Below are 18,778 nucleotides of genomic sequence, written 5' to 3'. Positions count from 1 at the left end.
TCTGGGCTACGACGCTTCTCGCGACGGCATGCAAAGCAGCAGTGCGGCCACCACAGGTCGTGGCAGCGTGGCCCACCCCTCCATCGCGTATACGGTGGCGGCCGGGCCCATGAGCCCGTCCCCCTTCCGTCGCCGGCCTAGAATCCCGTAGCGAGCAACTGGCCGCCTGGCAGCGTGGCGGTGGGGCCGGCCGCCTCACGCTGTGGCGGCAAGTGGCACGTGTTGCCTGGCGCGCCTGCCGCCACGGCGTGGGGGTCTCTTTTGTCAATCTGATCCAGAGATGGTTTTTTTGTCATTTCAATCCGGCACGTAGTCTCTTTTGACGAAAAATCCGAAAAAGCTTGTCTCTCAAGTGGATGTATCTAGCATCAAGTTAGTGCTAAATACATTCATTTGAGGTACAAGCTTGGGACAAGCTTTTCGGACGAAGGAAATAGGTACTAGTGGGTAATTGTTTTTTCCGGGGGTCGTCGCCGTTAGCCAATGATCGGTGGTCACTGACAATTAATGCTGAACGTGGTGTCAAACAGAAACTTTGTCTTACTTTGGACTGCCAAGGGATGTCAACTGCTTGAGCTGTAGCGCAACCAGCGTTTCGGTGGATCCGCTGGAATTTGTATCTCTCGTCTTGGAGCTAACAGTAGGCAGGCAGGCTATATATGTCCATGGTGAGTACCTAGCGTCTTACACAGACCCACAAGGCACAAGCCATGGTGATGATGACCAACCTCGCCGCAGTGCTTGCGCTGCTCGGCTCCGTGGCTCCTATGTGTGAAGCAGGGTCTGGGTATCCGAACCCGACACCTCCTCCTCTGTTCCCGCCAACGCCTACCCCGACACTATCAAGCCCCCCTCCACCCACCCCGTCCCAAATACTATCAAAGACTCTGCCATCCATCCTTATAATTTCAAACCCACCGTCCACCAAGATAGTATCAAGCCCACCGCCCACCCAAATACTATCAAAACCTCCTCCACCCATCTAGATAATATCTAACCCCCCACCCACTGAGATGCTATCAAACCCTCCACCGTCCACCCAGATAATATCAAACCCACCGCCTAGCCGGATAATATCAAAGCCTCCTCCGCCCATGGAGATAATTTCAAACCCCCAGCCCACTAAGATACTATCAAAGCCTCCGCCGCCCAGCCAGATAATATCTAGCCCACCACCCACTCGGATACTATCAAAGCCTCCTACACCCATCCAGATAATTTCAAACTCCCCACCCACGGAGATACTATCTAAGCCTCCGCCAGCCACTCAGATAGTATCAAGCCCACCACCCACCCAGATACTATCAAAGCCTCCACCGCCCATCTAGATAATATCAAGCCCTCCAGCCATCCAAATACTATCAAGGCCCTCGCTGCCTACCCAGATAATATCAAAGCCCCCATCGCCATAATAGCAACCCCCATCATCCACATAGATAGTATCAAGCCTGATAACTATTAATCCTCCACTGTCACCATCATCCTCACCAAATACCATGTCGCCCACCCCGTTAATAGCAAGTCCTCCACCCCAACGATGAAGTTATCAAGTCCTCCACCACCTATCTCTAAGACTCTTAGTTCTCCATGACCACCGCCAACACCAAGGCACCCACCACTGGCACATGGCCCTCCAACGCTGACACCTAGCCCATCTGATCGTTAAGACATATGTTGCATTTGGGATGTCATCAGACACAAGTACGGCGGTGAGTCACTACAAGAGATCGGGCCTACTACGACGATATAAAAAATGTCATCGAATAGCTAATAACGTCACAAATTACCCCTCGGTGACATTTTATGGGTGTCACAAGCATCGTCACGGAATCCCGTCACAGATTACTCCTAGTGACGGCGCGCGCGCAAAAATGTCATCGAAATTGGGACCTTCGATGACGTTATATAGAACGTCATCGACTTGCTATTTCCATGACGGTCAATTAATGTCACATGTTGGGAGAAAATATGCCATATTGTACCATATTCAGTGACGAGGCAATGTCACTAACTTTATGCCACATCAACACCCATAGGCTATCCTACTACTAGTGCCACTACTTTTATTATGGATGAAGATGACGTCATCAAAAATATAGTTACTTTCTTTCGAATCTAAATTTCAATGAAAAAGTATTTACTTCACATCACATCACATCAGATTATATGAAAATGTTAAAGAGAAAAATCACATCATAAATTGATATGAAAGTCAAATCATATTATATATGAAATCGTCTCAGCCAAATCATTCTGTAAACAAAAATGACAGTAAAAAGCTGACTCAAGTTTGACACAGATAATAGACAAGATGAAAACTAATATTAACTAAAGACCACATATGTTATCCTGATGATTCCAATGTAAGGATGGAATTCGTGAACCATCTGGTTTGGACTGGACTGCTGAGTTGCTTGAGCCCTCAAGAGAAAATCAAGCAGATTATCCGTCTCCTTTTGCTTCTTTGTCCAGGCTTCATTCTTCTCTTGCTGGATCTTCTTTAGAGCTTCCAATTCTTCTTGCTGCTTCTTTTGTATCTCTTCAAATGCTCTCTGTTGTGCTTCAAGTCTTGCGGCTAACTCCTCCCGATGCCTATAAATCACAAAACACAACAACATTGCATCGTATTGAGATGAAAATACACAAGATAACAAGGTACAAGGGTACCGATTTGAAATAGAGAAGTACATTATTAAATTTCAAGGCAAGCATGTCGATGGGCCAATGAAACAGTAAACCCAAGAATAACTTATAATGTTTTAAAATATGCATAACCAACAGCTTGATTACAGGAAGCATCAGCAAAAGGATATCAAGTCAACAGCCCAGGTTAAAAGAAGCACTTGTTAGTTGAACTTTTGTTCACTGGAATGAGTGCACTGTGCACACAAAAGCAAGAAAAAAGAAACAACAAGAACAGAAATGGGAATAAGATAATTACCTGTCATTTGCATCTCTTGCCTCTCTATCCTTCTGTTCAATTCTTTCTTCTAAAACTTTGATCTGGGCTAATGAAGTAGAGCTCCCAGACCTCCCGGATCTTGATGCATACCCCAGCTCCTAACGCTTAGGTGAGGAATTGACAGGAGGAGATGTTCAAGCGACATTGCTGAGGTTGTGTTCCATCGAGTTTAAAACCATGCGCAATAGCGAGATCACGAGGAGCTTGCGTGCTAGTTCACTAGGGCGGCTAAGCAGACTAGTGATTCCAATTTTGCCGACCCTTTAGAATTGAGAATAAGCTCGTGATTCCCCTTATGCTTTCCATGTTTCTCATGTTCCAATGTTCTTTACTTTTGCCTACACCCTTTAATGATAGTATGAATTCTTTGATTATACTTGCACTTGTATGATAGTGTTTTCCAACCTTTTGTTTGTTTGACCAAAAAATTGAAGATCTACTGGGTTCCGAACTATTAATGCCTTCTACCATGTATTCCATCTATTATACATTAAAAGCACCAAGAAAGCATCATGTTTGTCCACGACAGCAAAAAATTATAGGCACCGTTTGATTTCCCGTCATCATTGTGGCATCTCCTACTGTTTATAGAAATTCATAAATCATAATAGATACAATTTATATTTTATATAGAGATTACAACATCTTGTTAGATGAGGCACAATAAAATTAATATTGGGCGGATCCGGTGAAACCAAACAAAAACTATGCTTGAAAGTTGAGTGACATGCATTGTAGGTCCTCAAAATATTCCAGAGATGTCACATAGGTCCTCAAACTATGAAAAGTGTTAGCCAGGTCCTCAAAGGTTCTCAAAATGCAATAAATATGTACATATGTGGCACCTCTGAAATAAACCTACGTGGTACTGCTAAAATAATTTGAGGACCTGGATGACACACATATTGTAGTATGAGGACATGTATGACACTTTTCATAGTCCGAGGCTGAATATGACACCTCTAAAATAGTTCAAGGATCTACCATGCAATTCACTCTTTAAAGTTTCTGAAAATTATGAAAAGAATATAGTATGTTTGGGAGGTGATGTTCAACAAGTATATTGGGAGATTATCTGAATGTTTACAAACTATATTACTCTGTGGGTACATGTTTCTGTTATTTTGCTTATCCCCAAGGTTCGCTACTCATATAGTACGAAAATTGGTACTTTGGTACTCCGACGTCCGAATCTCATCGGCAAGCATATTATTCGAGTCACAACGGCACAGATGGGCACCATTCAAAATCAGTAGTAGTTCAAGTAGTATCTACATTATCTCGCACCATTATCACCCTTGTTGCAGTTTTCCTAGCGCAACAACTCGTATGTTGCAAGATCTGGATCCCTCGAGCGCAGTTGCCTCCCGCATTCCACCCAAGCTCCCGTTCTTTCTCTACTTTGTGCAACATCATTTATGTTGCAAAAGTCCTTCCGCAACGTCATCTATGTTGCAAAAAATTGGACACGGATTGGGAGGCAGCCATCCAACCGTAGCCGCATAAATTTTCACAACAACTCGAACCAACCGGCTGAATTTCGATCAAATCGGACGAATTTTGATATAAACACGGCGAATTTCATTGTAATTAGGATAATTTGTACATAAAACCGGACGATATGTCGTCCGGTGTACTAAAAACCTACAAATAAAACATTAAACTATCCTATACTTGACAGTCACCTCGTAGGCCATGCCAGGATGGCCGGCGGCTCCTCCTCAGTCATCGTGGCCCGACCCGGCATTGGAATCGCAAACTTGGACCGGCGCGTGGCGTTGCGGCTACGATGCCGGCCCAGCTCCTGGTCGACGTACTCCTGTGCCATCATGACGCTCCCGGACGACAACAAGGAGCTGCCGCCAGCCCCGCCGCTGCCGAGGTAGTGAAGAAAGTGACCGCGCGCCTTGGGCATGAGCGGCGGCGTGCGGCTCTCCTCCTTGATGACGCGCCTGGGCGGCGGGGAGAGCCTCTCCTCCTTGATGCGCCGGGGAGGGGGCGGGTGCGCGGCGGCAGCGGCGGATAGCGTGGACGGGACCGCCTGTCGGCGCCAACTCCCAGGACTTGCCCATCGCCGGAGATGTGGAGGGAGATGAGCGGGAAGAGGGAAGGAGGACGAGGAGGAGGAGGATGCGATGTGGATGGCATCGGAGCGCGGCTTATATAACCGTGGCCAGGCCATGCGAAGTGCTGGTCAGCCGCATCAATGCGGCGTAGCGGCCGGAGTTGGTTCCTCGTGAACCTACATCCACATTGAAGCGGCGGCTATAGAGTGGTCACGTCGGTTAGCGCCCCCTCCCTTCCTCCGATCACATGGCTGCATCAATGCTGGTCTCCGCGTGCTCTGGGCCGGCATGAATGCGGCATGGTAAGCGGCGCGTGAAACGCGCACGGAGGGGCGGGTGAGGAGTTTTTTGTGGCCCGGGTGTGTGTGTGTGTGTGTGGGGGGGGGGGGGGGGTCAGAAGCGGGCATGAGATCGGTCCGGACTCCTGCAAAGCCCTCACATTTGTCTCCGGTTTGCGGGAGAAATCGCTATCCGGACCGCTCCGAGCACCGATACATAACTGTGTTGGATGGCTTCCGCGGACCGGGCAATGCGGTCCGAACAGTTGTGGGAGGTTCGAGGGTCCGCGTCGGAGATGCCCTTAGTAGCCTGTTTCAGATCCTATGTTTATATCACGTAAATAATAATAATAATAATAATAATAATAATAATAATAATAATAATAATAATAATAATAATAATAATAATAATAATAATAATAATAATAAGATCCTATGTTTATCCTCAACTAGCACTCAATGTATGATTGGTACGTTGGTCCTGAAGTCTGAAACAATATTGCAACTCATCATATATTGATCGTTACTTCTGTCCTCTTATGAAGTCTGAAATCTCAATAGAGAACACACCAATTCATCAGCTAGGAGATTATTCGACTCACAATGGCATCATGGTCCGTAGGAGGATCAGCTCGACTCATTGCTTCTGCAGCGACTTGCCTCTGACGACGAAGCCGTCCTTCTTGGCGGCATAGTAGGCGACGAGCTGCTCCGGCTCGGTAGGCACGCCCGCACGGCCTCGTCGGAAGTGTACTCGCTCCGCCACTGGGCAGACTGGCACAGGGCCGGGAACTCCTCCTCGCCCATCAGCGTGCCCTCCGCTCCGACTCCGGCGAGCTCCTCCAGCACGGGCAGCCAGGCCGCGAGCGCGCTGGTGGCGAGGTCGAGGTACCCGACCGCTTCTCCCCCGAAGAACCGCCACCCCTGCAGCCGCGCCTCCAGCAGCGCCAGGTTCGCCCTTGTCTCCTCCGCTTGCGCCCAGAACCGGGCCTCGGCGCTGGCGAGCGGGTCTGCGGGGACTAGCGGCGGCTCGGGGAAGGCCTGGTCGACGTACTCGACGATGACGAGCGACTCGGCGACGGCGCGGCCGCCGTGGAGGAGAAGCGGCACCTTCTTGTGGACCGGGTTGCTGGCGAGCAGCAGGGCTGTCTTGTTGCCGACGTCCTCCTCGATGAACTCGTCCTCCTCGACGTCCCCCTTCAGCCGGAGCGCCGCCTCGGCCTGCTTCGTGAACGGGCTCCCGAACGAGCCCAGCAGCTTCACCGGCTCGCCGGAGCTCATCTTTACGCCTCAGACCTCTATTGTTTCTGCCCAGATCGAACTCGCGGCGGGGATGAATCAGGATTAGAAATCCTTCCTACGGGAATCTTTTTAGGAGGAGGTGGTCAAATTGAGTTAACTGACTGAGTGAGTGAGAGTGGGGCACATGTCGGATTTGTCGTGCGATGGATAAGATGCGGTTGACCGGTGAGCAATTGTAGCTTCTCTGATGGTAATGGACATGTACGCATCCCTTTTAAATTGGTCACAATTGGCCATCTTATATCAAACTCCTTGTCTAGTGATCTAGTGTGACGCAACGATTTTATCTTATATCAAATACCTTATCTTGGAAAAGTAGTGAATGAACCACATCTCGGTGCACCCACGATGCACCCAGAAAAGAAAACATACTAAAACATTTTGAAAAAACCAGAAACTTTGTGAAAATGATCATCAACAAATGTTAGAGAGGCTTGTTAAGTTTGGTGGTCAAATGACTTCCGAGGATAACTGTATGAAAGAAACAAAATTACAAATTTTGGTCAAACAGAGCACGTACATTTTGAGTAATTTGGAGTAATTTTGTCTTTTTTGTATAGACCTCCTTGAATGTCATTTGACCACAAAAATTTGCTAGCCTCTATAAAATTTGTTGATGATTATTCGCACAAAGTTTCAGATTTTTTTCAAAAAAATCATCAATTTTGAAAAAAGTTCATCGATTTTGAAAAAAAAACATTTTGAAAAAAGTTCATTGATTTTGAAAAAAGTTCATACACTTTGAAAAAAGGTCACGAATTTGAAAAAAAAATATTCATTGATTTTGAATAGAAGTTCAAGTATTTGAAAAAAGTTTAGGGATTTAGCAAATGAAAAAGAACACAACATGGAAAAGGAAGAAGAAAAGAAAAAGATGAAGGAAAACCGAACAAAACAGCTCCAAAAAAAGAAAAAAAGAAAAGAAGAACGAAGAAAAGGGGGGAAACTATGTCCGTGACAAGTAGACTGACTCTTGTCTGCATCTACTACTATTACTCCATCAATCGAGCACTATCCAGCATGCATCTATGGTATTAAGTTCATGACAAACAGAGTAAAACTTTAAGGAAGATGACATGATGTAGACAAAGCAAAACCAATCAATATGAATAAACCCTGTAGTTTTATCCTTAATGGCAACAACACGATACGTGCCTCGCTACCCCTACTATCAATGGGTGAGGACACCGCAAGATTGAATCCATTACAAAGCACCTCTCCCATTGAAGATAAATCAATCTATTTGGCAAAACCAAACGGATAGATCGGAGAGAAATACAAATGTATCATAATCATGCATAAGAAAGTTTAAAAAAGACTCAATTACTTTCAATAAAAAATCTAATCATCCACAATTATCTAATCCCAACAAACACACCTCAAAAGAAGATTACATCGGATAGAACTCCAAGAAGATCTAGGAGAACATTGTATTGAAGATCAAAGAGAGAGAAGAAGCCATCGAGCTACTAGCTATGGACCCATAGGTCTGTAGTGAACTACCCACGCACCATCGAAAGGCAGCAAGGATGATGTAGAAGCCCTCCTTGATTGATTCTCCCTCCGGCAGAGTACCGGAAAAGGCCTCCAGATGGTATCACAGAAGAACAGAAGCTTGCGGCGGCGGAAAGAGTGTTTCGGGTGGCTCTATGGGGTTTTCCCAATATTTGAGAATTTATAGAAGTGGAATTAGGTTAGACGGAGCCACGTGGGCCCACAAGGCAACAAGGCACGCCCTGTTACCTTGTTATGTCCTCGCTTCACGTCTGATCTACTTCTGAAGCTTCTAGGGTCTCTTATGTCCAAAAAAATACTAAAAAAATTCATAGCGTTTAGACTCCGTTTGGTACTAACTGTCATGAAAACCAAAAAAAGCAGAAAATAGCAACTCGCACTAGGCACTGGGTTAATAGGTTAGTTCCCAAAAAGATATAAAATAACCTAAAAATACATATAAAGTATCCAAGATTGTTAATATAATACTATGAAATAATAAAAAATTATAGATACGTTGAAGACATATCAATGTGGCACTACGGTTGCCGCAAAAGCTGCCTCCGAACCCCTATCTGTCTTGTGACACTAAACTTCCTCCTGACTCGTGAAACGCGAGGTGCGAGATACATACTATAACGACATAACACCATTTGGTTAGAAACTCTTGATATCATGTTGACTAACCTAAGGTTTGATAGCCTAAGTTACAATGCTATACAACATGGAGATCTATAGTTCAATCTCGAGTTTAAGCTTAGCTAGTAGCCTGCTATGATAACTCAATTCCAGCAAATCGTTGGTTGGTATGGAAAACCTACTCAACAATGACAACTTCATTATGTAGAGTTTTGTTATAATTTTAGTAATTTATTTATTTTATTTTATTTTATGACTATTAAATAGAAAATATAAACCACGTTAAATATAAGGATGGCCCTCCAGTTGGGCAAACATTTTACGCAATCAGCCTTCAAAGCTTCATGTTTAATCACACTCGCCTTCTATGAATCACACCTTATCTGGTACACCTTGCAAAGTATAGTGAATTCTCTATCCATCCATGTCTTCTGGACATCTCTTTATTCCTCTCGGACATCTATTTTCCTCATCGGCCTCATTTGAAGATTTTCTGAAAACAATTATTGTTAAATACAGCCGATTCATTTCTCCATACAGATAAATAAATTTGTCTAGCTTCACAATTAGCGCCAATAAAAATATATGCTTCTAGACAATTTAATTGTTACTACATTGTATTTAATATTTATTGTGTTAGTACTAATTGGTCACTCATTATTTTTTTTAGTCATTTTGGATGTCAATATGTCAACCTTGTCCCACTGATGTTGCTAGTCTTCTTATTTCAGTATATTTTTTAATCTCTTAATTTCATAGTGTCTTAGTTTCCTTTAATTATGTGTCTCACTTATTTATATTGAACTTTTTTACTTCTTTATAATTAAAATTTATATTTCAAAATGTGGTCTTAATAGGTGTAAATTTTTATTATACTTACATACTACACAATGATGTAGCTAAATACTAACATACACTAATTTAATTTTATAATTAACATGAGTTGTGATAATTGATATTTCTTTTAATTTTAAGGTTTTATTTCAAGGAGTTTGGTTATATTCTTTTTCTAGAGATTGCACCTTTTTTAGTCTGACCAAATTATTATAGGTCAGGCAAAAAAGGAAAAGGACAAAATCACAAGCTTCCATAGATTATTCGTACACCTTATATGCATTGCAAATATATATTAGTGTTAGTGTCTCTTTATATTTTCTTAAATACTATGTTCGAGAGCTATAAAGTTGAAGGGGGTACTTAGAAGGCATGTTTGTATATATTCAAGTAAATAAAAGAGTTGTCAATTATATACTAAAAGCATAATACCATTCAAAAATAGGAAAAAGAGCTAGAAATTTCCACATAAATCAAAAGCATCTGGCCATCTATTTAAATGATCTGCCAACTATCTTTGAAATATTTATTAACAATAGAGTTGGGAACAAATTACCCACCTACTCCCTTTGTCTTCTTGGGGGAAAAGCACTACCCCTTTACAGACTGCTGAAACAAACAAAGCCCTTTAAGAGGACCAGCGAGGCAGCGGCCGCCCTGGAAGATATTAAAACCCTCCTTGCCACAAACCCCATTTTAGCGGTACCTGGCACAGGTGAGCCGATGTTATTATACATCTTGGCCACCAATCAGGTAGTTAGTGCGGTTCTCGTGGTCGAACGAGACATGGAGGCCCATAAGTTTCAGGTTCAAAGGTCCGTTTACTATGTCTTCGAAGTCCTCACTCCGTGCAAGACACGGTACCCTCACTATCAGAAAATAGCCTATGCCATTTTTATGTCATCAAGAAAACTTCGTCACTACTCCCAACTAGGGCTGGACAAAAAGCTCGTAGCTCGTGAGCTTACTGAGCACTTGATAGTTCAGCTCGTTAAGCTCATGGCTCGCTTCTTAATGAACAGAGCCAATCATCGATTTCTGCTTGTTAAGCTTAAGGAGCTTAACGAACGAGCTAACGAGCTTCATGGGTAGCTCATTAAGCTTCTTAGTAACAACACAACACACATTTTCATTTTACATGACAAGGTTTTCCTAGCACCTCAGCCCATATATTCAATCTAATCTACATACAAGGCAACAAACTAGTGCATTTCCTTTTTGAAGTCACCATCTTACTTCTTAAAAACCACATCTACAAACCCGTCATGTAGGTCGTAACACATCAGAATCTGTTAAGGAGCGCTCGCGAGTGCTCACAAGCTTGACGAGCTTCAAACGAACCTAGCCGAGCAGGGTTTCTGCTCGTTAATCTTAACAAGCTGAGCCTTAACGAGCACGAGCTTAATGAGACAAGCAACTCGTTAATCCACCCCTACTTCCAAGAGTGCTCGGTAACTGTAGCATCCAAATTACCCCTGAGCGACATAATCAACAACATGGATGCCACGGGATGCATCTCCAAGTGGGCCATAGAGCACCTACCCATCAAAATAACATACCGGCCGCGCCGGGCCATTAAATCTCAGGTGTTGGCAGAATTCGTGGCTGAATGGGCAGAAGCCCTTGAGTGTGTCCACATAGTGCAGGTCACCATGTCTTCCCTTCACCCTTCATTTGTACTCTAAGACCCTCGCTGTCAATGAATCCGTGAATGTAGTCACCTTCCCATCTCCTTCTCTTCCTCCCCAAGATTGGCCTTGTCTTCATCAGTGATAGTACGGGCACTAGGGGTGGCCAAAAGGGTCCACCTATATTACAATATCGGTTGTGCTGGATTCTATTCCAAATTTCATTTTCTTGAGCAAGCGTGTTAAAACAAGGCTAGACTCGAATCTAGGGCTAGGCAAGACTAGGTGCGGCGAGCCTAAGAAAAGCAATAGTCATGAGTAAAAGGAAATTGTGTCCGGTTTAATGCTTAGTTTTCCTAATGGCACCCATTCGCTAGATTACAAAAAAAATTCCATTGACCCGACCTTCCAGTGAGCATAATCAGTTTTCTCCGCTGTCGGCTATTCTCGTGATCCTGGTCCATTGCAGGCGATAGACGCCAGTGAGACCCTAGCTTGATTAGTACTTGCATCGTGCCGCCTTTGGTGGAACTTTTTTTAGTGTAACATGGCCACTTTCTTGCTCAATAACCATAGGTAAAATAGGAATATATCCCATAGCCCCAACAACCAAACATAGAAACCACTCTCAAGAAAGAGAGAGCAAACTTCGCCAGATAATGTGCTCCTAAAAAGCTCTATTGGGTTTGTGTGCTCTCGAATTGGGTTGTCACTCCTTCAAACTTTGATTTTAGCCAGGCCGCCCGTGGAACGACAAGACTGATTGTCTGGTGGGGTAGGTGCTTCAAAGCCCACGCTGGAACTTGCAGAAATTTGATCTCGACTGAACACTCCTGAACTCATTCTCCTTTTCTGAAATATATAGAAAGCCAGAATTGCCAAAACAAAGGCGTTTCAAATATTTTCATTGTTTCAGTCGTGTGACCATTTTATGCCCGGCCCGCATATAGTTTCTGACCCAACATTCCTTGTTGAAGTAGAATTTCCAAAAACTTGGGTCTTGATTGAACACTTCAAAAATCATTGTCCTTCTCTGACATAGATTAGAAAACTAGAATTGCAAAAGCAAAGGCGATTGAAAAAAAATCAATGTTTGAGTCAATTTTTAAAATAGTGTTTCAATCACCTTTTGTTATTTTTAATCAGTTATGTGAAACTCTGGTAGTAAATTTTTTGAAATTTCAATAACTTATCGAAGTTTCAGTCTTTTTGTGTTAATTATCAGTTTTGTGTTAGTTGTAATTGCCCTTTCTGGATGATTATGCTTTTATTTTGTACAGTTACGATTTTATTTTGACCAATTGCACCACGCGGCTCGTCTGCCGTGAAGAAGGCATGGCAGAGCTGCCGGGGAGCATAATCTCAGCTGTTCTTATCTCACAAAATTGATCCGACGAACAACAAAACAGCCCGTCCACATACGCATGCAGGGAGTGCGCCAAATCTCTCCATCCTTTCTTTCGCTAGCGCCAAAAAGCAGCCGCATGCTTGTATTCTGGCGCCAAAAATCAGGTTCTCAGCTGCGCGCAGAGAGACGAAGACGATCATCCACTGGCACTAGCCGCCGTGGCCGCCGGCGATCATTGCTGAAGACGTTTGGGAAGTATTGTTCTGTTTTGTAGCTTGTCTGATGATGTTTGCGAAGTTAGACTGCACTTTCATTATAGGGATAACTTGGAAAGGATTATGTGTGTTTCAGACATCAGTTTGTAGAGAATATGGATATTATGTGTGCATGCTCTCCAAATTCTTGATTTGATGAACATTAAGTTACTACCGGCGTATGATATTTTGAAGCGATGGACTCGAAAAGCACGATCTGGAACTGTTCAAGATAGAAGTGGACAAAATGTTGTTGAGAATCCAATGTTGGCTGCTCTTCTTCGCGACAAATATCTCTTGCACAAGTTCGTAAATTTGGCCACTCCAGCGTCTAGATCTGAAGAATGTTGTGTTTGATGAAGCGCTCGATAGTGTTGGTAAGGCTATTGCTGCCAAGCTGCAACTTGGAATGAAAGTAGCCCTGATAAGGGATGTGATACACAAGTAATAGCAGAAAAATAAAATGACCATTTAGCCGCTGCGCACCTAAAGTAAAAATCTCCTCGGAAGAAAACAAAAAAGAGAAAACTAAGTTGGCTTGACAAATTCCACAAGGGGAGGAAGAAGAAAGAACAAGCTGAAGTTGTGAAAGCACAAGAGTTACCTAAGGTATGTTCTTTATTATATGCAACAAGAGACTTACTTAAATGTTGAAGTTTTCCGAAACAAGAGACTTACTTAAATGTTGGGTTCCAAGCTGCAACAAGAAAGTGGGAACACAAATACACAAAATCAGAATAATAATCCCCGAGGTTCTTGGTTCTGAAACTTCACCGATCTATTAACGGTATGTTCCATGTGCAAGTCTGTTGAGATATCAAGTTTTGCTAAAGTCAATAAGTCATTGGTGTTAAGATACTTTAAAATGCAGGTTTTTAGTCTGCATATAAGGTTTGGTGAAAGTCAAGCTTTGTAAAGTTTGACTAACTTTATATTAAAAAATATAAACATTGACAATATGAAATCAACATTATCAAATGCATCACGAAATGTATTTTCATACTATATAGTTTTAATATTATAGATGTTCATATATTTTTATATAAATTTGGTCAAACTTTGTGTAGTTTGACTTTGACCAAATCTTATATGCGGAGTAAAAAGAAACGGAGAGAGTATTGAAGACATTGATGCCGAATATATCTTTTGATCATGCAAAGATTTCAAGACAAGTATTAAGAAGTGTTTGGTGTGGCTCCAAGATTGCTGTGTTCAGAAATTTAGAAATCCTCTGAAACAAGCATTTGCATTTTGGCCTTTTGGAAAATGGCGTAGTAATCCGTCTGTGACACTGTGAGTTGCATGCTCCAGTGCTAAATTTGCATCAACACTTTGACATTTCTTGATTAATAATTGTATCTCTGACTGTGTGTTGATTAAAGAATGAGATGAGCCTTTAGTAGCAGCCAAGGTGGCTTTGTTTTGTACCTCCTAGTTCTCTTTGTGTGTGTTTCAGGCTTGCTCATAGGCTAAACTTTAGGCCGGCGATTTGCTTGTGGTCGTCAGTTTTGCTCCCTTGCTGTGGAGAGCCACGAGACGGTGACAAGTCATCGTGCAGTGCTTAGTGCCGACGGCCGCGGCGTCACCGGACGTTCTACTATGCTCTGTTTTTCCTTTCTGCGTCAGGTTTATTGTTCGGAAATACTCACGGAGTAGAAGGGAAGAGAGACTTGGTGTGCTCCCTGTATGCGTACGTGGATGGGCTGTTTTGTTGTTCGTCGGATCAGTTTGGTGAGATAAGAATGACTGAGATTATGCTCCACGACAGTTCTGCGTGCCTTCTTCACGGCAGACGAGCCGCGTCCCAGAACGAAGGGCATACACTGCTAACCATAAAGTGAATGAAACTATTTGCAAAAAAATTCAATGAAAAATTAAAATATTCAGGCGGCAGCATTTTAGCAATTTCGTACTTTTGACTATAATTTGACATAAATTTCGTTGCAACAAATACTAATATGAATTTTATTTTAGTATACGCACCATAGGGAACACACACATAACAGACAAATCACAAATCATAATACAGTACGTAATCTGAATATTTTGCCGACGCCTGCTGTGTTGATCGATGCCCCAAACTGACAACTACGCCCGCCCCACCATCGCGCTGACGGCGAGCTTGATTCGGTCCTTCTTCCCGGCGAAGTGTGCGGCGAGCTGCTCCCTCCGCGGTAGGCACGCGGCGACGGTCGCGTCGGAGGTGTAGTCCTCCGCCCACCGGCGCAGTGCGGGGAACTCGCCCGCGCCAACAATGCTCGCCCCGGCCACCTCCTCGATCACGCCCAGCAGGTGCGCCAGCCCGCAGGCCGCCAGGTCCAGGTACCCAACGGCGTCGCCGGCGAAGAACCGCTTCCCCTGCAGCCGCGCATCCAGCAGCGCCAGATTCTCCTTGGTGTCCCTCACGAACCCCTCCCGCGCCTCCCCGTCGTCCAACCACACGGCCATCCAGAACGGCCTCGAGCACTGCAAGTACATACGCAAGGTCGATCCGCCATGAATGGCCGGCCATGTACACAGTATCTAAAGAAATTGAGGGACTTCAACTTGAGAAGAATCATACCTTTTGCTCGATGAATTGGGCCCAGAAGCGAGCCATGGCCCTCCCGTAGGGGTCGACGGGGAGGAGCGGCGGGCCGTCGAAAGCCTCATCCACATACTCGACGATGAGGAGGGACTCTAAGACGGCCGGCCGGTCACCATGGAGGAGCACCGGCACCGTCTTGTGGATGGGGTTGTGCTTCAGCAGCAGCTCACTCTTGTTGTTGAGGTCTTCAAGGATGAGCTCGAATGGGACGCCCTTGAGGCGCAGGGCCACCTCGGCGCGGTGGACGAACGGGCTGCCGAAGGCGCCGATGAGCTTCACCGGTTCCGCCATTGCCGATAAGCTTGCCAGGGGTGCTAGACTAGCTTGGATGTCGACATTTATAGCGGTGAAAGGGAACTGATTGATCCAAATGGTGCTGATGCCTCTTGATCTCCAATAAAGATCGGACTAACATGCAATTCTTTTTGTTAGTTTTGCTTAGTCAGCTGTCTTATCAGTCAAAAGGAGAAAGATTAAAAAGATTCGTGTCTCAATAGAATCATTGAAATCGGGGTGATCCTCACTGTTATTGATGCAGCTGCAGGCCAGACAACCGATTTGGTTTACCTAGACAATATATTTAGAATGCAGTGGGCAGATCAAACGGAGGAGATAATATAATGTAGCAAAACGATGGTGACTTTGTTTATCAATTAATGTTGTAGTACTATTGTGTACGTTTCCAAGCGAGCAATGGCATCCGAAGTCAAAGTTTCTTGATCGGCATGCTGTTGCTGACATAGAAAGTAGATCGTGGATTTTTTATTTCGTTTTCTTGTTAGCTATGGATTTTTTATTTGCTGACATAGAAGTATGAATAATTTTGTAAGAGCGGCTATGATTCATCGATCTATGAATGGTTATTTCTCGGTTAACCGGTAACAGCAGTCAGCTGGAAATGGTTATTTCTAGGTTATAATACTGATGTGATACAATACGCCCTCCATTTCTGTATACAAGGCCACTTTGTTTTTCGTATCAAACTGGAACTTCTTATTTTGGTCAAAAAAATATGAGTTATATGCAATGAAAAAAAATAGCATGCTATGACAAAATAATGTGTCTCTTAAGATATGCTATTAGCGTGCTATATCGCACTATAACATGCTATTAGCGGAACATTGTACATCGATTAATTTAGTGAGACATTGCTCAGAACGCTATAACATGCTATTAGCGACGCTATAGTGCGCTATCTTTTTCACTGGTTATATGACATCTAACATATATCATCGGAAAATTCTTTCAAATGTGCATCCAATGACATACTTTTTGTTGCATATAACTCGCTTTTTGTTGATAAAATTAATGGTCAAATTTAGACATAAAAGTGTGTAGTAGCCTTGTATATTGGGATGGAGGGAGTATTATTCTGAAGAAAGCTCTCACTTTATTAATCCCAATTTAGCAGAAACCATAAAAGCGTGTTACAATGCAAGGAAATAAAGGATAAGATCGTGGGAAAGTGGTAGAAAAAACAAAAGACAAATTAAAGTGGACGACTTCACTGCTGTGGCGGCGCCATTGCCATTGATCGAAACATCTCCTTGCACCCAGAGAACATGGCAACGAGCTCACCCCTCTCCGGCAAGCATGTCTTCACATCCTCATCACTAACATACCGTCTAGCCCAATGGCAAAGTGCCGGAAACTCCTCGTCCGTGACCACGGTCACTTCGGAGATCTTCTCCATGACTCCAAGCCAGTGTGCCAGTACACTAGCTGCTATGTCCACGAGCCCGATGGAGTCACCACCGAAGAAACTCCTCTCCCCGAGGTGCTCCTCTAGCAACGCGAGGCTCCCCTTTGCCTCTACCAAGGATCGTCTCTGTGCCTCGCTAGGTTCCATCCATAGCGCCGCCCACAACGACTTCATGCACTGCATATTTAATCAACATATTGTTTCAGAACACCCATGGGTTCCGCAACATTGCACGCAATTATATACCCATTTTTTGAGACACCATGCAGAGGTATGCCTTCTATCCGGGCCTTCTAAATTTACATCAAGGTTCCTGCTCTATCACTGTAGAAAATTTTCTATTTTTTTGTTTCTTCCAAGCAAAACAATATTTGAACTTGAAACTTTCCAGGCAGACAACACATGAATATAACGTGTGCAGAAATGGTCATGTTTTTTTTGTAACATAAATATCTAAAACACTAGGGTTCATTTAAGATACTTTTGATGCTTCAAAATAATAATAATAATAATAATAATAATAATAATAATAATAATAATAATAATAATAATAAACAGTTCTGCATAGTGCAGTACTCATGTGCTCTAGGCCTGCAAAGTTCAAATGTATTCCTTTTGTTGACAGAAAAAAAGTTTTGGCATGGATCTCAAGTTCTCAACACAACTATGGAGCTCGTTTACAGCTTTGCAGATACCTTTTCGTCGATGAAGTGAGCCCAGAACCGGGCGGTGGCGCGGGCGTGCGGGTCGGTGGGGAGGAGTGGCCGCCCGGCGAAGGCCTCATCCACGTACTCGATAATTACGAGCGACTCACAGATCGGTGGCCTGTCGCCGTGGAGGAGCACGGGGACCTTCTTGTGGATGGGGTTGTGAGTGAGCAGCTGTTGGCTCTTGTTGCGAAGGTCTTCGACAATGAGCTCGTACGGCACCCGCTTCAGCCGCAGGGCCACCTCCGCGCGGTGGCTGAACGTACTGCCGAACGAGCTGATGAGCTTCACCGGCGACTCACCCATTCTTCTTGCTTGAAAGCAAGCTCTTCAATGGTGTGGTGCTGTGGCGTGTGTGCTTGTGTGTTGTCTGGAAATTTAAGTAGGATACTGATGCTTCTCCTGGAAGATTGAGCTCTGCACAATTCGACATTGTTTTTTTAGCTTCGATAGAGTCTGTCTTGTCTCTATGGGACCAAGAGTACTCAGCTATGACTTATTTGTCCTGCATCTTGAAGTTTGAAGTTCAAACAAACTTATCTTGCCCTCGGCCCCACATACTAGTTCTTTTGTACGTGGCTGAAAGAATCTCTAGATTGAAGTGAGCGTTCATCGACGAAGCTCGGAAGTGGTGAAATCATTTTTGTTACATTAATCAGTCAAGATAGGAACCAAATGTTGGATCTGAAAATCTGGTTCCAACGAGGGTTATAGCTACACCCTAACCACACCCCCACATGTTCAACAATTATATAGCTGCAAAACCATTTCGATATATAGTTTGTAACAATAAAAAATATAATTAATCAAATTGTAGCAAATTTGTAAAGAATTTTGGGCGGTAAAGAGTATCAGCGGTAACCCAAGCTACCTCTGTTCCACCAATATTTCCTCTAGTGGTAAGTAAAACCCTGTTTAAAACTAGGTCTGTGGTGATTAAATCCGGTCCAGTCTCTGATAAAAATTAAATCAGTTGA

General features: G+C 43.7%; 2 protein-coding genes and 1 pseudogene across 2 annotated transcripts; all 3 read right to left on the bottom strand.

Moving 5' to 3' along the window:
- Positions 1-5,744: 5,744 nt before the first annotated feature.
- On the bottom strand, positions 5,745-7,873 carry LOC109784137 (probable glutathione S-transferase; annotated as a pseudogene).
- Positions 7,874-14,741: 6,868 nt separating this feature from the next.
- LOC109784139 (probable glutathione S-transferase) lies at positions 14,742-15,764 on the bottom strand. Its single transcript, XM_020342734.4, has 2 exons — positions 15,369-15,764; positions 14,742-15,271 (listed from the first exon to the last, which is right to left on the bottom strand). Exons 1-2 carry the CDS (start codon positions 15,681-15,683, stop codon positions 14,894-14,896), a joined length of 693 nt encoding a protein of 230 aa, XP_020198323.1. The 5' UTR covers positions 15,684-15,764; the 3' UTR covers positions 14,742-14,893.
- A 995-nt stretch (positions 15,765-16,759) lies between these two features.
- On the bottom strand, positions 16,760-18,166 carry LOC109784140 (glutathione S-transferase U8). Its single transcript, XM_020342735.4, has 2 exons — positions 17,790-18,166; positions 16,760-17,271 (listed from the first exon to the last, which is right to left on the bottom strand). The coding sequence occupies exons 1-2, from the start codon at positions 18,105-18,107 to the stop codon at positions 16,897-16,899; spliced, it is 693 nt and encodes a 230-aa protein (XP_020198324.1). The 5' UTR covers positions 18,108-18,166; the 3' UTR covers positions 16,760-16,896.
- Between the last annotated feature and the right edge of the window lie 612 nt (positions 18,167-18,778).

Source organism: Aegilops tauschii, chromosome 3 (assembly GCF_002575655.3).
Source record: "Aegilops tauschii subsp. strangulata cultivar AL8/78 chromosome 3, Aet v6.0, whole genome shotgun sequence".
NCBI classification, from domain to species: Eukaryota; Viridiplantae; Streptophyta; class Magnoliopsida; order Poales; family Poaceae; genus Aegilops; species Aegilops tauschii.
Note: the sequence above shows the minus strand (reverse complement) of the source record. Positions and strands in the feature narration are given on the sequence as shown.